Below are 19,654 nucleotides of genomic sequence, written 5' to 3' on the forward strand. Positions count from 1 at the left end.
TAATAAGAACCGCTGATAAGACCAAGAATATTGAAATTGTATCCTGCAAGTAAGAATACACATACAAGAGTGGAGATGTTGAGCAACTCAGAATATAATATGATGCAAACTTTATATAGAGTAACAGGAAGGCAGTGTGGTTGTCACACAATTTGTCACCCAACTAAGCAAACCAAAGGCCTTTTTTTATCTTAAAGTCTTTAATAATCTGTGTTCAAAACACCTGCTACTAAAGCATTCCTTTATACTGCACTAGAAAATCAAATAATTGAGCTCCAATGCAAAAGCCTCTAAAAGCCATTTTGTAGTTATGGGAAGTTCGGATCATTTTACCGACTCGGACCTTTGAGTCTCGTTCAGCAAAATGAACGAATCTTTTCTCGAGTCATTTCGTTTATTTTAGCAAAATATAATAAAACTATAATAAAAATGTTACTTGTTACTTCCCTAACACATCTACTGCTTACACAAATGTTGATCACACTACAAACAAGACAAAACTATAATGCTATAAGAAACAGAAAAGATTAATTTGTTGTTTACCTGGGTTTTTAGTCTATGATTAGCGCACCTCTTATCTGATAAGTTTTCGGTTTGAGTCGTTCGTTCATCACGTGACAGCCCTATAAGCTTAACCAATGCAGTCTGAGCCGGAAAGAGAATTGATTAGTTCATCTCTCGAGTCTTCGGGTTCGAGTCGTTCGTTCATCACGTGACAGCCCCATAAGATGAACGAACGACTCCAAATACCCGAAGACTCGAAACAGGTGAACTAATTCCAGTACAGAACTTAATGGAATGTTGCGCATGGGCGACTGAACTAATCACTCCCCAAGACGACTCATTCGTCCCGAGTCACATTAAAGATTCGTTCAAAATGAACGAATCGTTCAAGAACAACCCATCACTACCAACTTGGTCAAAAATTAGATAATGGTACTGAATGAATGTTCATCAAGTACTTTCACTTCAAATGCACTAAATCCCAGCCTCAACCCATTCAGAAGTACCAGTACTTGCATAGAAAGCTATACATAGTAGCCAGAAAGAAATGCAAATTTTAAAGAAAAACGTCAGACGTAATTACAGGCTTTTGCATCTGAACTCTTCATATGGAGACCGATACTTTATTTTTTATTTTTTTGACATTGGAAATAATTTATTAACTGGCACTTTAATGTTGAGTGTGATTTAGTTGACTTGATTACTCTGAAATCATCTTTCTGCCCAGTGACTGGCACATTCTGTGTATGTGTTCATGACTTAATGGAGCTTCTGAATTTTATTTTAAATGATTATGAAACAAATCCATCCTCAGTATTTTATGCAGATATTCACTTTACGTACACAAAATGTTGTGCATGATACCAAGTTGTTCATTAAAACCGATGACTGAAAAGAAGGGTTACTGTGAATTTTTCCTGTGAGAGGCATTTTAATGAAGTCAAAAACTAAGCATCACATAATAGTCACAATCTAGAGGAAAATGTATGATATAAACATGATTCTGTCCATATGAGAGGAAAGAGAGAAAACATGAATGCCAAAAAAAAGAGAAAAAGTGAGAACTCCTTACAGCTGTTTATCAGCATGAGTAAGGGCTTTATTCCAGTCTCAAGTGTGTTGTTGGCTAAAATCGTAAACAAAGTCATAAGTGCTGGGCTCTTTGGGAACAGGAGGAGGGACGTCGGGAATCTGAATGTTTTCGAGGTCCAAGAGGCGAAGTTTCAGCTCCATAGAAACCAGAGTGTCCATGTCTGATTTTGTGAGCTCACTTGTCATCTCTTTTCCCAAAAGAGCATTCAACCCATCAGTCCAGATGCAGTACTAGTGTAAAAAAATTGTAAGATGAGAGTTTTATTAAGGAGGATGCATGAATTCAAGCAGTGCATGAGTGCTAAAACATCTGATATTACAGTAGAATTACTCTTAATGGCTTTGTTGTTCACATGCTGAAGTGATGTTGTTCTTTATCTTTCAGTGAGACCTAAGTAAATGTTACATGACTTGTATATGCTGTGATATACTCACTTCATGCTTGTCCGGAGCAATGAAGTTCAGATATTCATCAGAGTTATGAAGAATGGAAAAAGACAGCTCCAGCATCTCCTGAAAATCAGAGGAAGAAGAAAAATAATCTCCAAGCCCGGAGTACCTGACCTGGCTTCCTCTCCCACAACTCCAAATTGCACTTTACTACAAGTGCCTTTGCACAGCAGATGGCTTCTGTCATGTTACACCTTCCTCCCAAAGTCACCTAGCTGGAGTGCTGAGTTTCCAACAAGGTCAGTTTAGAACTGTAAAGTGATGATACTGATCACGTTTTGAATATCCCTTCATTTATTACAAATTTATAGGCAAATGTGTCTTTAAAAATGGCACAAAAACGTCCTTCATTTCAAAAAGGACGACAGGCATCCCTGAAAAAGAAAGCACTTGAAAAGTTAATTCACCGTTTCTGCTCTGTTAATGATTTGTCAGACACGTCAGACAAACGGGTTAATCATCTTTTTGAACTTTTAATTAAAATAACCTGTTTATATGAGTCAACTGACTCAAGAACTTAAAAAACACTAATTCACTTATAACAACCAATTCATATGAGTCATTTGTTGGTGAATCGGACTAGTCACGTTGTTTGTTTGTGTTTGTGTGCGGTCAGTGTACTCAGAAGTTATTTGCGATCTTTTTATTGCAACGAAGCAAACTGAAAACTCAAAACAATTTTTTTAAAGGGGTGCTATTATGCTTTTTCACTTTTTGAATTTTAGTCAGTGTGTGGTGTGTATCTTTGGGCATAAAAAAGATCTACAAAGGTACAAATCTCAAAGTCCACTCCAAAGGGAGATATTTTGTTTTTAAAAAATCTCTTTCCAAGAACTACAACAAATGGCTCCTTTGGACTATAGTGTTTGTTTCCCGCATGCAATGATGTCACAACGCAGCCCATTAGAATATCATTAAAATAATCCCGCCTACGGAAATTCGAATTGTTGGGGGATTAGCCCAACTTTAGCAATGCAGTGTGGAGAACCGCTTCAACGAGCCGCAACGCTGTGGGTATAAACACAAGCATTGGCTAGAGTGGCCACTTCAGAGCAGTAACGCGTGGCAGACGTGTGCAGTACAGGGGGTTGAAACATACGGCGAAGCCGCAACCTACTCTGGTTGCCGCGTCGGGGCCGTAACGTGCCGCAGATGTGTGCAGTGTGTGGTAAGAGATTTATTCATCATACAGTGTAGATAGCTTCACTTATAACGTGAGTGTTTTTGAAAATACATAAACTTGCACTAGAAAAGGCTAGGCTGATCAGTGATGATGTTCTTTGATAATGTTAGGCTGCTTTTAGCCTTATGCTGGAGCTGGTTTCAGGCAATGAAATTAAGTATGTAAAAAAATTTAAATAAATTAGCATGATAATATCATGTATCTGTGATCTCGCAGGCTGAGGATGGGACTCAACACTACTTTAGCATATTATTTACTCACCCTCCATGCATCCTAGGTGTATATGACTCCCTTCTTTCAAACGAATGCAATCGGAGTCTAATAAAGTATAATAAAATGCATCCATTCATAATAAAACTGCCTCACACGGCTCCTGTAGCAATTTGATGCATTTTTGTAAGAAAATGCATTGTATCCATATTTAAAACGTAAGATTCACACTTAATCTAGCTTGCACTAACTGCTTTGACAAGGGGCGTGGCAGTACTGAAACACCATCTAAGCTGTTCGCCAATCGCACCGCACTGGGATAGCTAACCAATCATAACACATTTCCTTTTTTTGGAAAGGCTGGCCTTCCTTAAAACCTGGAACTAATCGAGCTATTTGTGCCAGGCTGGGAGAAAGGTATTGTAATAATGTAAATTATGTGAAAAATAATGCGTTTTTCGAACAACCAAGTATGAGAGCATGTTGTAGTACACCCCCAAAACAAAATCAAGACTTTGAAAAAGAGCATAATAGGACCCCTTTAAATTGGCTTATAGGTGTGTCAGCTTGGCTGTTCTAATGCCCTGAATGTGGCAGTTCTGTCATCAATAAATAAACATCCACAACACTTTAGCCATACCTATACATTACGTTGACCATAATGTGTGTAAATATAACCTACCTACAGGAGATTTTATCTCCTGTCATTATCTTATTCCCTACTGTTTGCTTTGACAATAAACAATATGCTGACTCAGCTTTAACTATAAACAATATATTCTCAGGGCTCTCAAGTTTTATCAGAGGTTTGGAGTGAAATTACATCTGTTAGGGGAGGAGCCACTCGGCCCCACCCAGTTATCTCAAGAAAAGGGAAAAGGTGGATTGCTTAAAATTGACCAGCACAAAAAGTACAAAAAGAAACATTCTAACAATTCATAAATTTAATAAAAGACAGACAAATTTATCCAAATAAAATAACCAACATCAGCTCCCACTATCTTTGATCACAGGCAAGTGATTTCATCCAGGTATGGTAAAATCAAAATACCCAAAATAATCCAGGTTAGTTTCACTGCTAATATAGCGTAGGTCCCGCAATCTCACAGCAATCTCGCAATTTGTCGCATAACAAGAATGATGGAGTTACATACAATAAAAAAGCATACAATACACTAAACTGGAAGTGTCTGCTCTGCTCCATTCAGCCAGGGTTGCCAGGTCTGCGTGACACATTCATGCCAGTCCAAAACAGCTCAAAATAGCTCAATGACCATATCCCAAATATCAAAACCTAAAAATATGTAATTTTCATACCCAAACGTTTTTACAGTAATTTACAGTCACTGTTATGCACACCATGAAATATTTTGCATTCTACATGAATACAAGCATTTCAGACAAATGTACTAATTTATGCAATATTTCAATCCAAGGGGGAAAAACAACCCATGACAAGAATCTAAAAGTAGCCCAATTCTGTGGAAAAAATGCGGACTTGACAACCCTGCATCCAACACGAGCTGCAGGAGTCAGATTTCTCTAATCATGGGAAGAGAATAAAGAGAGATGATTGACAAAACCATGGTGGAGGATTTGCTGCTCAACAGATCCTGAGCTCATTGACAAATATCTTGGAAGATGTGCTCCCTTTACGCAGAGTATGCATGATCATGAAATCAAAAGTGAAAGTAAACACTGAACGATTTCAGTACACGGACTATGCAATGGTATAGTATGAGCACATTAGTCTTGAGCTCTGGCTGGACATTGCATGCGATTTACTCGTACAGTGAGAGTTGTTATTTAAAAAAAACGTTGCTCAAATCGCATAGTGTATGCCTGGCCTAACTCAAGACAGCTATAAACTCAGCAGAGAACTTCCCTCCGTATGCCTGTGCCTCATCCATTAAAGGGATAGTTCAACCAAAAATGAAAATTCTGCCATTAATTACTCACCTCATGCTATTCCAAACCCGTAAGACCTTTGTTCATTTTCGGAACACAAATTAAGATATTTTTAAAGAAATCCGAGAGCTTTCTGACCTTCCATAGAAGGGTTCTACAACATTCAAGGCCCAGAAAGGTACAAAGATCATCAACAAAATAGCCCATGTGACATCATTATGATAATACTTTTTGTGAGAATACTATTTCTTCTTCTGCGAGTCTGCTGTCTCTGCAGGGTCAGAAAGCTCTGATTTATCAAAAATATCTTAATTTAATATCTTAACTTGTGTTCCAAAGATGAACAAAGGTCTTATAGGTTTGGAATGACATGAGGGTGAGTAATTAATAACAGAATCTCTGCAGTGACAGAATTTCCATTTTGGGTGAACTATCCCTTTAATTGTATATAGCGCGAAAAGTTATCCCATACTTCAGTGTGAGAAATAGGCTTATAAGGTGTGGCGTATAAGCGTGTGAACCGCTTGACATGCATGTGTCTCACGGTGAATTCGTGAGACTTGAGAGACCTGTATTCTTCTTTTTAAAAAGTCTACAAAGACACCTGTTCACATAAATGGTCAATAAGAAAAAGAGGCCATTCATACAGAACACGTTTTTGCCTAACGTTTACTCCATTAGTCTTTTATCCACGTCTAACCACTAGATGGCGTCATTTGGACTTCATCGCGATTGCTGGATCAATTGCTAATTGTTTTCAACTGCTGATGTGCCACTGTTTGTTCTCTTGGATTGTTCTGCCTAGTTTTTTTAAACTAGTTATCAATTTGAGCCTGTCTCTGCAACACTCCTCAGTAAAATCAGCCTGAGTCTGGATTCTCTACACCTAGTCCTGTTCGGTGAGTATATTTGCCTGTTGCAATAATGAATTCTTACCTTATTCTTAAGTGCTCCTTTCTCCCTCATGTGTGGGCAGTCTTTACCCGTGACCACTGCTTTAATATCTGCTACAGTCACTGGATGTAAAAAAAATGTGATGTAGATTTAGTTAGCGTCTAAAATGAACATGTTTAGCGCTAGTCTGACTCAAACTTGTGGGTCAGTATGGCATCAACATTCAATGTGATGAATAAAGAAGCCATTATTGATATTTACAATTCAATTATAATCAAAAAAATGTGTTGCTTACCTTTCTCCTGGAGAGAGTCGTGTGATATTTGTCCTTGTGAGAATTCCTCTATATCTCCATAGTGTAACACTTTGTGGTTTGGCGATAGACGGCAATACCAGAACTTGTCTAGAGACGACGATGGATACAGATTAAAAAATATGCATGTTATATACTGTGAAAGTTAGTGTTTGGCTGTTTTCTTGCACTTTTCTTTTTTACTGTCCTCATAATGATCCATTCCAATTAGATTTTATAGTTTTCTTTCTACTAGCCGGTCAACAGCACTGTAAATGAAAATCATATTTTAATTAAAGCAGCAGTGACCTGAGAAAATCACTTTTGATTAAAAGCATCATTAAGTCTGTGCTTGTGACTAACTGGCTGCCCTTTCATGCTGAATACTTGATGAATATTTCATATCAATAGGGTTTGAAATAAACATGATTAGAAATAAAGAAGTCACATTTATAATATAGATTTATCTTTGTTGAGAACAAGAGAGATGCAATGGTGTATTTGCATATGGGCTGTTGTTGTGTGTCCCAAATACAGAATGAGATTATCCTTTTAATACGTTGATATCCTTAAGCTGTGTTTTCATATAATGCAGTATCAAACAGACCAAGCATTAGGATAAGGTACTCGGGGGAAGCTAAACCTGTGATGTCCTATATTTGAGTAGATTATTAAAAATGTGCATAATATGAATAGACGTTAGCCATAGGAAGAGTTAAGATACAGTGTGTTTCTTCAACTTGCGTATATCTGATATCAATTAATTCAGATTACATCAATTAATGTGATGTTTTGGTTATTGGTAGTTGAACATTATGTCTATGCAACTGTGATCAGATCTATCAAATGTCTTTTCTAAAGCTGGAACTGAATCTGTGATTCATAAGTAAGTTTACCATTGCACATGTAACTGTATCCTGATTTTTGAACTGACCTTGTCTGCGACGAGCGCTGATCTTCCTAAAGCAGGTCCCCTCACATAGGCGGTTCAACCTCTGCTGTTTAATCAGCTCAGTCACCTCTGGCTGGAGCTTCTCTCGCAGTTCTCTTTAGAAATTGAAATTAGACACATTACATTGAACCTGCAACAAACCAGTGGCTTATCATGCTATCATTAAGAACACGCTCTTTCTTTCTTTCTTTCTTTTTGTCTTGCATTTTTGTCTTTACTTTGATAGGGCAGTGTAGAGGAGACAGGAAGTGAAGTGAGAGAGATAGGAGGCGGGATCAGGAAAGGTTCTCGACCTGGGATTCGAACTCGGGACGCCCCTAGCACAACAGCGCTTTATCGGCGTTAACACACTCTTTCTTTTAAAAATGGAAAAAAAAAACAAGGTTTTAAGACTGTTTTAAAGTCACCCTAGATCAAAAGTTACAATTTTACAATTTATGAAAAACAGAATTGATTTCTCTCTCTTTCTCTTTCTGAATTCTTCGGTTACATCAATTCTTAGTTCACATTTTTGTTTCCACACTCTAAAAAATGCTGGGTTATTATTTTTTTTCCAATTTCAATAAACTCTAAAGAATTATGAGTGAATTGTGAAATTTAAAAGTTGCACTTTTTAATTTTATTTTTTAATTTTTAATTTTTGTGGCGGAAATGAACTCTATATGTAGGGCTGCACAATTTGGTGTGATTATTAATGACTATAAAATAATACACATTGGCCTGGTTTCACAGACGGGGCTTAGGCTAAGCCAGGATTAGGCTATAGTTCAATTAGGACATTTAAGTAGTTTTTATAAACGTGCCTTAGGAAAAAAAAAAGAAAAAAAAAAAAAAAAACATTACTGGTGTGCATCTAAAGACAAAGCAAAGGCACTGATATATTTTAAGATCAGTCAGTTGTATTTTAAGTTTCTTTCGGTTGAAATAGCTCAGACTTACATTTTAGTCTAGGACAAGGCTTAAGCCTTGTTTGTGAAATCGGGGGATTGTTGCTTTTTATCTCAGTTTGACTTTTCTTATAATTCTGAGAATTGTGAGAATAATAATAATACATTTATTATTTAAAAATAAAAATGACTAAAATACAACGCTACTGTACAAAGCAATACTACTGTAAATTTTCACTCTAAAAAAAATGTATGTATAGGTTTTTTTTTTTTTTTTACAATACAGCTGTACAATTCCAGTACTGTTTATGCTTGTCTTAAGTTCTTTATTTTTAAATTTTAATCTGTCAAACTTTCATTTTGACAGAAAACTGCGTGAAGCCCTTAAAGCTTCTCTTTTGTTAAGTGCTTTTCATTACAAGTATGCACTCTAAAAAATGCCGTGTTGTTTCAATTCAACTTCGGGTCAAATATGGACTAACCCAACTTCTGGATTAAATAAAAAAAAATAAATTAAATTTAAATTTTTAACCTAAAAATTGTGTTAGTCCATGTTTGACCTTAAGTTGAAACAACCCAGCATTTTTTTAGAGTGTGGAAAGATAACTGGTGCATATTGCATTCCCAAATGCACATTAAAATGACCCAAACTCAGAGCAGGTGCTGCTCCACACAATCTCCATTTCTGTATTTACTGTAAACCGAGACGCTGTAAACACCTGCAGATCATGAGCTGCTCAGACGTAAGAACAGTGCCACGCTTCATATATTTCAGTGCATATATTTCATTAAACTGCAGCCTTTGTGATTTGATAATCGCACTAAGCCATATCATGATTTTGGCTTTATTTCCATTAATAGTGCAGCCCTAGATATAAATCTCAATACAGAAGACCATTGCAGCTTCTGTTTCCTGCGGACTTTAAAAGTTGAATTTCTTTTAATGCGGCACAGCGTTTAAAAAAAAAAAAAAAAAAAAACGAAAATGAAAAGCAGCATGAAGCAGAGTGGTGTTTTAAATAGAAAAACCACCACCCACCACCATTAAAAGAATCACAATGGAATGGAGGGGGAAAAAAAGGTTTTTTGGAATACGGTGCCTAGTCCATTAGTTAATGGTCCACTATCACCGTAAGATGCATTAGAGTATATACTTAAGGAAAATTAATTATAAACTAAACAAGAAACTGATTTCTGACAGGGCATTCATAAACCGCAGTGTACTGCTTTTTTTATGAAGCCTGAATGCGGTTTTTGGACTATAAGAGGATGTACTTACAGCATTGGGCGTGATTTGGGGTCGTCCTGGTTTAACATCTCTGACTTCAGCAATGGCCTGTGAGGCCTTACACTGTCCACTCTGTTAAACTGCAGCGTGACACTTTGGGTGGTGTACCTTTTCTGTTTTTTCTCCGCCTAAAGAGTTGAGACACAGTCCTTCAAATAACTGAATCAACACTTTTTTTTTTTTTGCTTTGTTCATGACATGATTTTCATTGGCTTGATGTCCTGGAGGCTTCGTTCGAGTTCACTCTGTTGAAGAGTGTTTTGTGATTTAACATTTTTTGCTGCTGGCTACACTGCAGTTTATTCAGTCTGAGTCTTCTCTTGTGTAGTACTTTATCTGTGTGGCTTAATGGAGGTTTTCTTTATCTCAGACCTCGCATGCGTTGGTGTGGCCGTTGGGCACGGGCCTGGCACAGTACTGGGGTCTGGCAGGGGGAACTGAGGAGCTCTATGGGATTAAGGCCCTGTCAGTCTAATCTCCAACTGTGCTGTGACACAGTCAGAGCCTGGGGAGAAATATGCTGACATAGTGCACTGCATAGTGTGGGCCAGCTAATGTCTGTATAGAGGACACATTGGTTATGGTTAGGTGCTCAGTTGCCATGTGTTTCGTCTTATTGGACTGTACAGAATGTTTCCATCATGTTACAGCATCTGCTTCTGTCTGTTTAAATCTTCAAGATTTCTACTGTTTGCGCATTTCTTCATCAAGTCAATTTATGGTGGTTAAAAGTTTTAATTCAAGGTTTGAACTTTTAACATTTTGTCATTTCCATACCTAAACTACATATTTTACAGTCACCGTTATGCGGATTGATCATAAACCCAGCTAAAAGCCTTCCTACAACAGTGGCCATCCATCACAAAACTTATATCCACCACAGTTTTATCATAATTAGAATGTAAAATGTTGTAATACAAGCATTTTAGTCAAATATAATTAATGCAATACTTTAAACCTTTAATCAACAGAAGAAAATCAACCTGCCGCAATGGTTTAAAATCAGCCAAATTCTGTGGAAAAAATATGGCTTTGGCAACCCTACATCCAACACGAGCTGCATCCAAAGCGATTTAAATGCTCCGTATACTGATAGCGACTCCCTCATGCGCTAAAATTGTTTTCAATAATACAATGTTTGTGGGAGCGGGATTAAGAAAACAGTCCCTCACAAGGCCTTAATACAAAAACGCACACAATGAATGGCAACTGTAAAAAAGCAAAAAACAAATCCTGGACATTTTGGGCCATTTAGAAATCCTGGCCGGACGCATTGTTTAGGTCCAAAAAGAGGACCTGTCCATGGAAAAGAGGACATGCGGTCATCCTATTTAATGTGATGTGACGGATCGCTGTAGCGCCTCAGTTCAAGTGGCGTATTAACTGCTCATTTCTTCCTTTTTACTAGTTACATCACAAAATAAACATGAATGAACATCAGAAAGAATCTCGGTTTAACCGCGGAGAGATTAAAAGCAAAACTTGTTCAAGTTCAGGTCTTCCTACGTTAATCTGCTCTTCTGTCGGATTTATTTGTTGGATAACAATGTCAGATTTGCATCATGATTGGTCAGATCGCCTGTCAATCATACTCTTTGCGAAGGGTCAGTTGACACTTATGTGTGTATTTAAGCATGGCACTGATAAATAAATTTTAGTCACTCAATCAGTATTTTAAAGCATGAAACCCAAATATAAGTTTATCCTGGTATATCATGACAGGGAGGAAATGACTGGTGCCCTGACTTTGAACTTCCAAAATGTAGTTTAAATGCAGCTTCAAAGGGCTCTAAACGATCCCAGCTAAGGAAGAAGGGTCTTATTTAGCGAAACGATCTGTCATTTTTTTTTTTTTTTTTTTTTTTTTTAATTAAAATTTGTTTACTTTAAGCACAAAAGCTCATGTAGCACAGGCTCTGGGATGCGCGTCCACGACACTTTGTACTATTGAATCACATCGAAAGGTCACGGAACGTAGGTGGAACTACAGACCCAGTGTTTACAAAGTGAACGCGCAAAGATTAAGGAGGTACTAAGGAAATCAAACGCTGTTTACAAGCAAAAAGGCACAATGATGTCGGATGATTCTCAAGTTGTAGGTGAAAATAAGATGGAGTTTTTCGCCATACCTCAACTTTTTGAGCTGGAGTACACAGACGACGAACTTAGACGTGATTCATAGCGTTATGGACGCACATCCCAGAGCCTGTGCTACATGAGCTAAAAATTACATGATTTTTAATTTTTTTAAAAAAATGACAGATTGTCCCCTCGGCTGAGATCGTTTAGAGCCTTTTGAAGCTGCATTTAAACTGCATTTTGGAAGTTCAAAATCGGGGCACCAATGGAGTCCATTATATGGAGAAAAATCCTGAAATGTTTTCCTCAAAAACCATCATTTCTTTACGACTGAAGACAGAAAGACATGAACATCTTGGATGACAAGGGGGTGAGTAAATTATTTGTAAATTGTTGTTCTGGAAGAGGACTTCTTCTTTAAAAATATTCAAATTTTATAAAAGTTATTTAATTTATTATTCATTTAATAATTATTAATATAAATGGTAAATGAAACAACTGGCCCAATTTCCATTTGTAAATATTCCATCGTTTCCCAGTATAACACATCTTATATATTCTAACTTTTTCCATCATGCTTCAGATTAGTTTCACTACACAGCCTGTCCAGATAAACAGTCCTCTAAACGATAAAAATATTTACATTGCAGCACTATCAGTCACAAGCATAAATAAATTTATAATGGAGCCTATAATATTATCAAGCAATGAGCAATAATTCACCCTTCCCAGTCACAAACAAAGCAAAAGACTATTGTAGACATGAGCTATAAATAGACCCCTTCACCAAAAAGCAGGGAGTCCTTAAACATGAATAGTAATTACAAATGATGTTTATATTCCAAAACAAAACCAAAAAATAGACGCAAATGTAATTTTATGTTTTTAGATAGTATAGCTCAGACCTGATCTGTTTATACAGACGCTATCTTTGTCACAAAAACGTGAATTGACTGTACAATACTTCAAAAGAAATACTATTTTAAATAAATCTGGCAACCAGCGCTATTCTAATCTGCACTGTGTGATCATGCAGGGTTGCCAATAACAAAACATCACCCAATCATTCAGTTCTTCCACTACTCGTGATTCTCAGGTGAGTAGAGTCAGTTAAGATTAAATACAGTCATTCAAAGGCTTGCTGTACTTACATGTCTCAGCCATGTCCAGTGTCAGTGCTGAAAATACGTGTGTGTGTGTGTGTATATAGAAAAGGACTGAACCATAAACACTGTTAGCTGGTCACAGTGTCAATGGGGTGAAAGCAAAATAATGCAGGCAACTGCAGATGCTCCTACAGCCTTAAAAGTAGAAGATCCTCTCTGCTTGTGGGTATGAGAACGAGGACAAACAAAGTAGTAGAGCCCAGTATAGTATTTCCCATTGACTCCTCACTGAAAGACACTCAGTTCTGAATCATAAGAATGCTGCTTTGCTTATGTTTATATGAACGAGCCACACCGATTGGACAGATGCCTTCGTGGTGCCAGCCAATGAACAGCTGGCTATGGTCACATGGGTAGATCACAGAGGGGAGAGCATGAGCAGGTTGGATGGGGGATGGGGGAGGACAGGACCAAAAGATAATGACTTAGACCGTCTGACTGGCTAAATTGCAGAGGGCTTGTGCTGCTAGATATCAGAAGCACTGATAGATACAAACAACCATGTTGAGAGTCTATGACATTTACTGAAAAAAAGAATAGGTGTGACAAAGAGGAAACCCTGAGATCCAGTAGCATCGTTCTCCCTCAAAGCAAAAGCCAGGGGTGTAGTCATTAGAATTCTGTTGTCATGGAAACCGGTTCAGTGTGGCCTGTCGGACTGGTGGCGGGACTCTCTGTGTACCCCTGCCTTACACAATAAGAGCCTCGCAGCCTCTTACTCGCTCTTTCACTACGCTCACATCTTCTTGACATGCAGTATGTAAGCGGGTTTGACAAGGCCACATCAGATCTGTGAGTGGATGCTGTGATTTATGAGCCGCATCAAGTACATGTTGGTATGAGGGCAGATTTGAATTTCAGATGTTTTTGGTTAAGATAAATGTCAGTCACCAGGTAAGGGATGAGCCGTAGGGTTGGTTTGAATGTATAATTAAGTTTCTTTTCCTCTGTGTTTTGTGATGCAGCCCACTTTTAGGTTAGGTTAGAGCACTTTGGATGCGAAATTCACTTTTTCATGGTTGCGTATAAATGTGTCTTAGCATATGTGGACACAACCACCCTACAATGATAAAAATCCATTCACTTTTTTTTTTTTAAATCACCAAAGAACCTAAACAGTCTCAATAATCAAGCAGTTTTGATTTTCTTAGCAGTATGATGTCATACTGCTTTAGGCCCTAAAGCAGTCTGCCACGACCACTGACAGACTGTCCCATATTAGCATATACCTGTCCCTACACCATGCCCTAACTACATGTGACGCAATGCCGTGACATGCGTTAAAACATCTTTTCCATGTTATTTTGAGTTTTTGTCCTAAGTAGCCATGACAGCAAGACACGAAATTTCTATTTTGGAAATTGTTTCTATTTCTGTGACGTCGCGACTGGAACAACACACAAACTATGACAATGATAATCTCAGGTATTGATTACATGCTTTTTTTTAGCATTAAAAATGAGTTTAAATATCATTTTGTGTGACCTTTATTGCCACACTGAAAGCAACAACAGATGATTTACCTCAGATCTTGAAAATTAAACCACACATGTACATTATAACTGAACTCAATGCGAACCAACAACCATATTCCATAACAAAGATGGTATCAGTCACTCCGTATGTACTTTTACTAATGTTAAAAAGGTTTAATATTTATGAATTTGATTATAAACTTGTGCATTTTGTCGGTAGTGCAGTGTGGTTCTCGCTTCTGAATGGCTGTGATATTTGAGTGATTCTCGTGTCGTGGTGTCACGTCGCGTCTGATGTGGACAGCCAGATTGCTTGTCGTGGAAATCTTGTCATGTCGTGTGTAGTTGGGACATAGTGTTAGCCAGGTGTATGCTGTCCGCCATTTTTCTCAGCACTTGAGCAGCTGTAGCGACAACGTCTCGTAAGCAGTGCAGGTGCTTTGTAGTTGGATGTAAGAGTTTTCATTTCTCCCGACATCCAGAGTTACTGAGGATGCAGTAGATTGGTTTTGTTTTTAATGGTAACACGCCACCAAATGCATACAAAACGTAAGAGAGGGGCAGGGTGATCAGCAGCTCATTATCATTTAAAGAGACATGCACTGAAATGAGTCGCTGTGAACAGAGCAGTTTTTGACAAGATAAAAAGTGGGTTTTACAGGACCGTTCAGGAATTTTACAGACATTTCATCAAGACCTTAAAGAATTATACCAACTTGTGGAAAATAAGCATCTTTTGTTTTCATTTAAAGCAGTTGATTGCAATATTACAGGTGGCAATGCCAGAGACTTTCTGGCAGTTCACCTAAAAAGTGTAAATTGCAAGTGTAAATTTACTCACCCTCATGTTGTTCTAAACCCGTATGACTGACTTTCTTCTGTAGAACACAAAAGGAGATGTTAAGTACACTGTAAAAAAATACTTAAAATTTACAGTAAAAAAAATGGCAGCTGTGGTTGCCAGAATTTTATCTTTAAAAAATGGTAACAACGTTTTAGGTTTATTTGTAATGCACTGATAACCACCAAAAGCATGTGGTGATGAGAAAGTCCAAAGTCCATCACAAGCAGCTTTTAAATACTAAAATATATGAAGATGCACAGTGTCAAACACCAAACATATATGAAACTGAAATAATGCAATAAACATTAATTTAACAACATTAGATGTAACATACAACTCTAATGTACAAAACTGAACATAGAAAATACTAAGAAGAAACATAGTTATTTCAACAAAAAATATATATATATATCAGATTTGAAATGGTACAGAGGGAATTCTGGGAATGTCAATTTACGGTTATTCACTGTAAATTTTACGTTCTTTTTCACTTCATAAAATGGTATGTAAAATTACATCCAATGTCCAATACAGTTTTTCACCGTATATAGTAGGGGAATTTACTGTTTACCATTTAACAGGATTTTACACAAATTCACAGTCATTTTTTACAGTGTAATATGTTCACTGCTCTTTTCCATACAGTGACGATGTACAATAATCAATGAATGCATTTTCAGATTCAGAAATTACCAAAAAGCCTCAAAGTAGTAGTAATATAAACTGCATATGAAATGCTCCAAATGTTTACAGGTAACTTGGAATATAGTGTTTGGGTTGTATGGACTTTTATGTCGCTTATTTGTAATTTTTAGGATTTGATCATTTGTTCAAACGCTAGTGTGAAATAACTGTGGTTGATGTGAATGATCAATAATCAAAGAATGATTCCTTTGTTTGATGAAAGCTCCAAGTATTAAACAGAAAAGGAAAATGGTGCACAACATGAGTTCTTTTTAAAGTGTAAAAATGTTATTTTTCTCATCTCTCCACGAAACTATGAAATCTGGATTGTCACAATGGTTGAAGATGGGTGGAGGGTGAACCAACTCCAAGTTAAGGCTAAAAGTAGCATAATAAACCTGTCTTTTTAGGCAATTACCAAATATGCATGTCATGTAGGCTAACAAAATTTTATAGAACTGAATTTGTATTAAACATGATCACAATTAAAAAAATGTTAGTTGCTAATTCTTACATTTTCATTTCCAGGTTATGCAAACAGTGAATTAATTATATACAGAAAGCAGCAAAGAACATTATCACTAACTTCAATCTATCGCAAGTTTTTAAGCACACAGGATTTCAGCCTTTGCACTCAACAAAACAGTTTCAGCGATAACTCGTCTAAACGCCTCTGATTGGCCAATGAATTTGGTGGCATTTTTACCCCAAGAACCTGTGGCCAGGCTCACACACGCTCCGCCTTTGGCTGCGATAAATCGATGCATCACGATTCTCTGTGGAATGGATTCTAAGCTTAGTTTCTAACAGCAGATGGCGCTCTAATATAGTTATAACAACACACTCAAATGCTCACGAAGAAAGGCATTTATTATTGCTTCATAAATGGCATTTATTATTGCACCATTCATAAATGGTGTCAATTTATTGCAGCCCCTCCATTGCAGAGCCTTAAACTCTTCTAACAGCACTAACAGTTCTAACTGGTGATGTGGTGCGCCATGACAGGTTTTCCCCCCCACCCTCTCCACTTCCTATGAAGTGATGTATCGATGTTCTCTTATTCCCGCCATTCGCAGTGCCCTTCCAACTGAACATGTTCGCTCCCTTCGGAATGGAATCTCCAAAATGGGGCGGGAACTCCAAAAGTGGGCAGAACCTCCAAAATGGGGTGGGGTCTCGTCACGCAAAGACTTTCCCCATTGGCTTTGGCTTCAGCCTATTGTTATTGACTTACATTTCAAAACTAAACTTTATAAAATGAACAGTTTGTAGTTGATCTCAAATAAAATAAACTATGCTATATAAATACATACTGTATGCTCAGTAAAAGCAGAGCCCCAAAGCACGTGGCCAGTGGTTAATGATATAAACGGGAATCACCCATGAGCTCTCCCGCAAGCCGTCCCAGTGTAGCGCAGGGGAAAGGTTTTACTCTTTCACTCTTTTCACTGGTTAAGGTTAGGGTCAGGTGTGGGGTAGGTTTAGGGGTTAGCATTTGTGTAGCATAGTGTACGTAAACAACACTGCGACTGACACAACCAATAAAATCTTTAGAATTAGCTGTGGGGCGGAGTTTGTGCTGAAGTGGATTGGGGGGGAAATTGCGTGTCACGTGCCTGTCTGTCAAAGGGAGGAAGCCACGCCCTATTTTGGAGCGCCCACCCTGTTTTGGAGTTCCCGCCCCCATTTGGAGATCTCCAAGCTGCAGTTATATACCCCTCGCGGAAAACCCTGTGAAGTCCACTTCGCAGTCCACTTACGGTCGAATGGAACGCACCTCACCTCAGAATGCTTTTATGACACAACATTAATGTAAACACAGCCCAGTGTGAACACCCTTGTAATTTGCTTCAACCTTTTCGAACATTATGTACGATTCTTTTAGGTTCCAGTGTGTGTAAGGAATTGAAAGCAAGCAAAGTACAACTGTTTCTAAAAGCATGCAGTGGCATCTGCTGTTACAAATAAGCTCAGAATCGATTAGAGAGAGAATCGTGATGCATTCGGAAATTCTCAGAATCAATGCAGAATCATTTCACGATGCATAAATTTATTTTCCAGCCATAGAAACTACAAAGACTAAAGAACCGAAAGGAGCATATAGAGGTTTAAACAATGACCAAACATATACATTGCTATTTTTTTTTTTTGTTTTTTTTTGATGTTCATCAAGGCTATATTTATTTGATCAAAATTCAGGAATGTTGTCACATCAGTAATCTTATTACAATTAGAATGTCACTAATAGTATTAAATTTAAAAATAACTGTTTTCTATTTTAATGTATTTAAAAAAAAAATCATGAAATATTTTAATTTCAGCAGCAACTACTCTTCAGTGTCACATGATCTTTGAAAAATCATTCTGAAATGCTGATTTGATGCTTAAGAAACATTTATTGTTAATGTTGGTGTCTTTTCATTCTTCAGATTGAAGAACAGAATTTATTTGAAATAAAAATAGTTTGTAATATGTCTTTTAATATGTCTTCTTTAATAAATTTAAAGCATCCTTGTTGAATGTTTTCGTTAAAAATCGTAACTCCCAACATTTGAATGGAAGTGTGTGTGTGTGTACTTGTTTATTCTGCATTGGGGGCACCAAATGTCCCCACAGTTGACATTGTGGGGACCGGTCTGCGGTCCCACAAGGGAAATAAATTATTTAAAATAGTAAATGTTTATCTGAAAATGTAACAATGCAAACAGGTTTCTGTAAGGAGTAGGTTTAGGGTTAGGGGATAAAAATATCTTTTGGTCAGTATAAAAACAATAGAAGTCTATGGAAAGTCCCTACAATTCACAAAAACAAACGTGTGTGTGTGTGTGTATGCGCAAAGCAATAAACCTGTATAGGTTTTGAAAATCTATATTTAGCAAGAAGAACTTTTCCACAATGTGAACGAGAGAATACCAAATTATATACCAAGCTGCTTTTTGCAGTCCAAGAAGAAAAAGGAAAAACAAACAAACAAAAACTCACCAATTTGCAGTATTCTATACTGATGTATTTGTCATATAGTTGCTGACATTTCTCTGCAGTGTCGGCATGTTTAATGTCCAAAAACCACCAGAGCTACTGAGATTTCCTTTCTTTGCTTTAATAAATGTCACAGCACTGCAACACAGGTGGTGGATTCAGTTCCTCAGAAAAACAAAAACGGTCTGTTTCCATTTCAAGGCCACAATATTGTGTTCATGAGCACTTCTCCATAAGGACCTGAATTAAACTTGTCAATAAGGTTTTGAAATAAGACCACAGAGATTTTGAGATGCGCCCAAACAGCAGAGTTCCACACATTTATGTAAAGCCAGCATTCAAGATGATACATTTTTCATGTATTTATTTGAATGTAAATTCAGCTTTTGATATCTGATTATACACATAGCATATAAAACTAGTCAAGATTACTTTTTGATATATTTAATAGACAAACTAGTATAGATTTCTATTTGTTCGAAGTAAAGTGCTTGATTTTTCTACATCAGACATGAGAATGTGCACAACGGGATATTCATAACCCCATGTGAAGCTGTTCCAGTGCTTCTGTATGTACCAGTAGCATTAAAAGGCTTCTAACAGCCTATTTTTAATGTCTGACCAACTAATCTTAAATGTGTTCTGAAAGATGTCTCCTCTAATTTGATTAATGCAGGATGCAGAAACAGCATTAATCAACTGGCCCTCCTAATGAGTTAGTCTCAAGACTCATCATAGGAACAATACTGAGTATTTATGTAAGG

General features: G+C 37.2%; 2 protein-coding genes across 6 annotated transcripts in view; one reads left to right on the forward strand and one right to left on the reverse strand.

The window, feature by feature from the left end:
- Nucleotides 1-1,132: 1,132 nt before the first annotated feature.
- On the reverse strand, nt 1,133-18,997 carry si:dkey-56f14.7 (engulfment and cell motility protein 1). Of its 2 annotated transcripts, XM_051130835.1 has the most exons (8): nt 18,894-18,997; nt 15,222-15,258; nt 9,652-9,788; nt 7,468-7,580; nt 6,537-6,644; nt 6,284-6,363; nt 2,032-2,109; nt 1,133-1,827 (listed from the first exon to the last, which is right to left on the reverse strand). In XM_051130835.1, exons 2-8 carry the CDS (start codon nt 15,225-15,227, stop codon nt 1,615-1,617), a joined length of 735 nt encoding a protein of 244 aa, XP_050986792.1. In that variant the 5' UTR covers nt 15,228-15,258; nt 18,894-18,997; the 3' UTR covers nt 1,133-1,614. The 2 variants fall into 2 exon arrangements, with proteins under 2 accessions (XP_050986792.1, XP_050986793.1); XM_051130836.1 differs by lacking the exons at nt 15,222-15,258; nt 18,894-18,997 and adding an exon at nt 12,891-13,174.
- fxyd6l (FXYD domain containing ion transport regulator 6 like) overlaps nt 6,084-19,654 on the forward strand; it is a 30,320-nt gene continuing 16,749 nt past the window's right edge. For 2 of the 4 annotated variants that reach the window (XM_051130840.1, XM_051130845.1), the window contains exon 1: nt 6,084-6,246. The gene's annotated coding sequence lies outside the window, so the exon portion shown is untranslated. The remainder of the gene's footprint in view (nt 6,247-19,654) is intronic. The other 2 variants (XM_051130838.1, XM_051130842.1) reach the window with 2 other exon arrangements.

This window comes from Labeo rohita, chromosome 16 (genome assembly GCF_022985175.1).
Source record: "Labeo rohita strain BAU-BD-2019 chromosome 16, IGBB_LRoh.1.0, whole genome shotgun sequence".
Taxonomy (NCBI): Eukaryota; Metazoa; Chordata; class Actinopteri; order Cypriniformes; family Cyprinidae; genus Labeo; species Labeo rohita.

Bases quoted from the DNA above. Each gene is read 5' to 3' on its own strand.
- si:dkey-56f14.7 (XM_051130835.1), bottom strand. The intron at 6,645-7,467 runs GTCAGTTCAAAA...CGTCGTCTCTAG, and splicing joins CAGCGCTCGTCGCAGACAAG to ACAAGTTCTGGTATTGCCGT. The intron at 6,364-6,536 runs GTAAGCAACACA...TTTTACATCCAG, and splicing joins CGACTCTCTCCAGGAGAAAG to TGACTGTAGCAGATATTAAA.